The sequence below is a fragment of the Rutidosis leptorrhynchoides genome, chromosome 5, assembly GCF_046630445.1.
Source record: "Rutidosis leptorrhynchoides isolate AG116_Rl617_1_P2 chromosome 5, CSIRO_AGI_Rlap_v1, whole genome shotgun sequence".
Classification (NCBI taxonomy): Eukaryota; Viridiplantae; Streptophyta; class Magnoliopsida; order Asterales; family Asteraceae; genus Rutidosis; species Rutidosis leptorrhynchoides.
Genome location: NC_092337.1, coordinates 135,530,330 through 135,535,262, shown reverse-complemented (window position 1 = coordinate 135,535,262; position 4,933 = coordinate 135,530,330). Strand labels below are relative to the sequence as shown.

At 35.6% G+C, this 4,933-nt stretch overlaps 1 protein-coding gene across 1 annotated transcript; it reads left to right on the top strand.

The window, feature by feature from the left end:
* Positions 1 to 407: 407 nt before the first annotated feature.
* On the top strand, positions 408 to 1,010 carry LOC139849044 (uncharacterized). Its single transcript, XM_071838719.1, has one exon. The coding sequence runs from the start codon at positions 408 to 410 to the stop codon at positions 1,008 to 1,010; it is 603 nt and encodes a 200-aa protein (XP_071694820.1).
* The last annotated feature ends 3,923 nt before the right edge of the window (positions 1,011 to 4,933 follow it).

The window sequence follows — 4,933 nt, the reverse complement described above, 5'->3', positions numbered from 1 at the left end:
TGGTGACACTACTGTCAGAGAAGAGTGTATGGATGGTGGCAATCAAGCTACTATTTTCCAATGTCTCTAAAAATAGCTGCTTGGAATGTTAGAGGCATTAATAATGCTTCTAATGAAAGGGAGGTGTTAAAATTTCCGAATAATGGTAGCTTTAGCATATGTGGATTATTAGAGACACATGTACATAAATCAAAATTAAATAAGGTAGGTAATAAAATGTTTCCTATTTGGGATTGGATTTCTAATGCTGATAGCTGTGTTGGTGGCACGAGGATTATGGTTGGATGGGATGCAAATTATGTTGATGTTATGTTGCTTGATCAACATTCTCAAGCAATTCACTGTTTGTTTCTCCTATAAATGGGGGTAGTTACTTCTATTGCTCTTTTATTTATGGGTTTCACAAAATGGTGCCTAAAAGAGAATTGTGGAAGAATTTAAGCAGGCATAAAAGGGTTGTTGTTGATAAACCTTGGGTTTTGCTTGGTGATTTTAATGCCACCATAGATCCAGATGAACATTCTGCTGGCCCTTCTTTTATTACCAAAAGTATGGGTGAGTTCTCTGAATGTGTAGTAGATATTGAGGTTGAAGATATTAGTTGGTTAGGTTTGAGGTTTACATGGAATCAGACACCTGGTATCCTTAAGAAATTGGATAGGGCTATGGGAAATGTGGAGTTCTTTAGTGAATTCCCTTCTGCTGTGTGTGAATTTATGCTTTTTCTACGGTGTGACCATAGTCCTATGGTTGTGACATTTCCTCAAATTATGAAGTCTAAGCCTAAGCCTTTTAAGTTCCATAATTATTTGACAACCACGCCTAGTTTTTTGCCAGCTGTCAATGATATATGGAAAAATGAGGTATATGGGCATTCTATGTTTGCTGTGGTCTCTAAAATGAAATTTTTGAAGAAACCTTTGAGAAAGTTGAATTATGAGCAGGGTAATTTGTTTTTGAAGACTGAAAAGCTTAAACTTGAACTTGAAAGGGTTCAACAGGCTATGTGAATGATCCTTCGAATTCTATGTTGACGGATGAAGAAGCAGCCTATGTTAAAGCTTATAAAGATGCTATTATTGATGAAGAGTTGTTCTTGAATAAAAAGTCAAAAGTTGAATGGTTGAAGGAGGGTGATCAAAATACTAAATATTTTCACAAGGCAGTGAAGGGTAGAAACTCCAGAAATAGAATCACATCTGTTGCTGACTTGAATGGCAATATATTTTATGGCAACCAAACAGCTGATCAATTTATTCTGCATTTTAAGAATGTGTTGGGATGCAATAATGTTGTTGAACAGTTTGTTGAGCCTGAATCATTGTTTACTAAGAAGATTTCTTTTGAAGATGCTCATAGAATGGTAAGGTTCATTAATGATGATGAGATTAAGAATGCCTTGTTTGATATTGATGATGATAAAGCACCTGGGCTAGATGGATACTCATCAAAGTTTTTTAAAGCTTCATGGGATATTGTGGGGCATGATGTGTGTCAAGCTGTGAGAGAATATTTTCAAACTGGCAAATTGCTCAAAGAGCTTAATTCTACAGTTATTGCTCTTATCCCCAAGCTGCCTGTGCCTCAAAAGGTTAGTAATTTTAGACCTATCTCATGTTGTAATATTTTATACAAATGTATAAGCAAGGTCATCACTAATAGAATTAAGGTTGTTCTTGATGGGATTGTTGATGTGAATCAAAGTGCATTTATTTCTGGTAGACAAATTAGTGATAATATATTGTTAACACAAGAGCTAATGAGGTACTACCATAGGAAATTAGGCCCTCCAAAATGTGCTTTTAAATTGATGTTCAAAAGGCATATGATTCTGTTGAGTGGTCCTTCTTAAGAAACTGCTTAGTTCAGTTTGGGTTTCATCCTATGATGATAATGTGGATTATGAACTGTATTACTTCCACCTCTTTTACTATCAGTGTTAATGGGACCATATGGGTTATTTTAAAGGAAAGAGGGGATTGAGGCAGGGTTACCCAATGTCACCCTACTTGTTTACCTTAGTAATGGAAGTTCTAACCTTAATGCTTAAAAGAAAAATTGAGGCTGATGATGATTTTGAATACCATTGGAGGTGTGAGGATGTGAAATTGACACACTTATGTTTTGCTGATGATCTCTTAATGTTTTGCCATGGTGATAAACATTCTGTAAGTGTTTTGAAGAGTGCTTTATCTGAATTCAGTGGGGTATCTGGGCTAGTGGCTAGCATGGAAAAAAGTTCTAGCTTCTTTAGTAATGTTAGTGCTGGAGTTAAAGCTGATATTTATGATGTTATGCCATTTGTGGAAGGTAAGCTGCCTGTTAGATACCTAGGTGTTCCTTTGCTTGCAACCAGATTATATAAGAAGGATTATTCTGTATTGATTGATAACGTGAAGAAAAGGGTTTTTGATTGGAAGAATAAATCATTATCTTTTGCTGGTAGGCTGCAGTTAATCAATTCTGTGTTAAGTTCTTTGCAGGTCTATTGGGCGTCTATGTTCATTTTTCCTAAGAGTGTTAATGCAGATATTGAAAGACTGCTAAGAAGTTTTTTGTGATGTCAAGGTGAATTTAAAAGAGGTAAGGCAAAGGTTAATTGTAAGGATGTATGTAAACCCAAATTGAAAGGGGGTTTGGGTATTAAAGCACTTCACACTTGGAATGTTGCTTTAATTTCAAAGCATTCGTGGAATATTGTGACTGAAAAAACCTTCATTTGGACTAACTGGCTTAATACAGTTAAGTTAAAGAAAAGAAATTTTTGGGATTATAAGCCTGCAGCTGATTCTTGTTGGTGTTGGAAGAAGATTATGCAATACAGAAAAGGTATCCAGGGTTTCATTATGAAGAATATTAGTGATGGAAGGGAATCTTCTGCTTGGTTTGATAACTGACACCCACTTGGCCCTCTCTGTAATGTTATAAGTTATAGGGATTTATAAGCTACTGGTTATACTAAACAAGAGAAGGTGTCTGATATTGTGGCTGGAAATGAGTGGCATGTCCCTAAATTGTGGAAAGTGAAGTTCAAAGTTGTATTTGATATCCCACCCCCTGTTCTTTGTCATGATAGAAGAGATAGATGCTACTGGAAATCAAAGTCTGGTTTGTCTTCTACCTTTTCTGTTAAAACTGCCTGGTGGGATCTTTGTGATGAATGGGATAGTGCTAAATGGGCCAAACTTGTGTGGTTTAGCCAAAATATACCCAGACACTCTTTTGTGACTTGGGTTGCCTTTCATGGTAAGCTTAGGACACAAGACAAATACATGAGGGTTGAAAGTAATGTTAACCTTAAGTGCCCATTTTGTGAAACTTGCAAGGATAGTCATGATCATTTATTTTTTGATTGTGATTATCCTAAGTATGTTTGGAACTATTTCAAGCAGTTGTCTAAGCTTGATCATGCACCTGATAGATGGTGGAATATTGTTGAGTATATGCAGAATAAGCCCATTAATAAATCTGTTTGGAGTATTATCCAAAGGATAATTTTAGGGGCATGTGTGTACTTTATTTGGCAAGAGAGAAATTTGAGGTTATTTCAAAGCAAGTCAAGATCTAAGGATGTTTTGGTTGAGCACATTTATAAGCTGGTTAGACTTAAATTATTAAGTTTAACCATAAGGCAGAGTGTGCAATCTAAATTGGCTGCTGAGATGTGGAATTTGAACTTGGGCTCAAATGGTAAGTTTAATGATGATGTGCTGTAAAAAATTGTGGGAGTATAATGGTTTTAGCTTCAAAGAATGGAGTTGTGTTGTTGTGCTATTTGCTTATTTTCTCAGCTTTTTGCTGAGCTGGAGCAGTTTGACTTATCAAAGTCAATTATCTTGCTGTTTTGACTGCTCTGGTAAAAGTAATATGGAAGTAATGTTCTATTTCTTGGTGTGTTTTATTGCCCAGGAGGAATGTTGCTGGAAGGTTGCTCTTGGGTTAGAATACCAATTGATGTCCTTGTATTGGTGTTGTAGTGTGCAAGTTCAGTTTTTTGGCTATTTTGACCTTAAAGAGTTAACTGGGTTTGACTTTATGGTAGGAGGCAGTTTGATGGTATCATGGCTTGGCTCCATGGTACCAGGTGCTTGGTTTAAGCCTTTGGTGTCTTTAGTGGCCCTTAGGGTTGCCAACATTGTGTATGAAGGTTTTTGGTGGTTTTTGTTCTTTGACTGGATATTATTTTGGTTCCATTTTGTAAAAGATAGTCAATGTAACAGTGAATATGGAAAAGTAAAAATGTGCAATTGCTATAGTATCATGGTGGGTGTTATTAGTGATTTGTGCATGTATTTGCTACTAGAAATTGAAAGACAAGAAAAGTCAAGATTTCAAGATACTGATGTTTTGACGGTTCTAAAGCTTAAAGGTGGCAGGTTTAGAGGTTTGACGATTGGATTGCTTGTAGAGTTAAAGAGTTTATTCTGTGGAGTCTTGAAGTGTCAAGGTCAACAGGGGTCTATATTGGTGAATATGTTGAAGATTGTATGGTTTGATGTTCAAGTGAAGACCTCAGGTATAAGTTTGAATTTGGATATATATTGTTTTTGTATGCAGGTTTTCAGAGAATCTTGTTTGAATTTTATTTGTAATGACCCGTCCTAATCCATAAGAACGAATACAATAACATATGATTACATTGCGAGGTATTTGACCTCTATATGATACATTTTACAAACATTGCATTCGTTTTAAAAGACAAACTTTCATTTCATCGAAAGTTGACAGGCATGTATACCATTTCATAATATCCAACTATAAATGATCTAATCTGTCATTTACTTAATCATAATCTTTACTGAACTCAACGACTTGAATGCAACGTCTTTTGAAATATGCCATGAATGATTCCAAGTAATATCTTTAAAATGAGCAAATGCACAGCGGAAGATTTCTTTCAATCCTGAGAATAAACATGCTTTAAAGTGTCAAC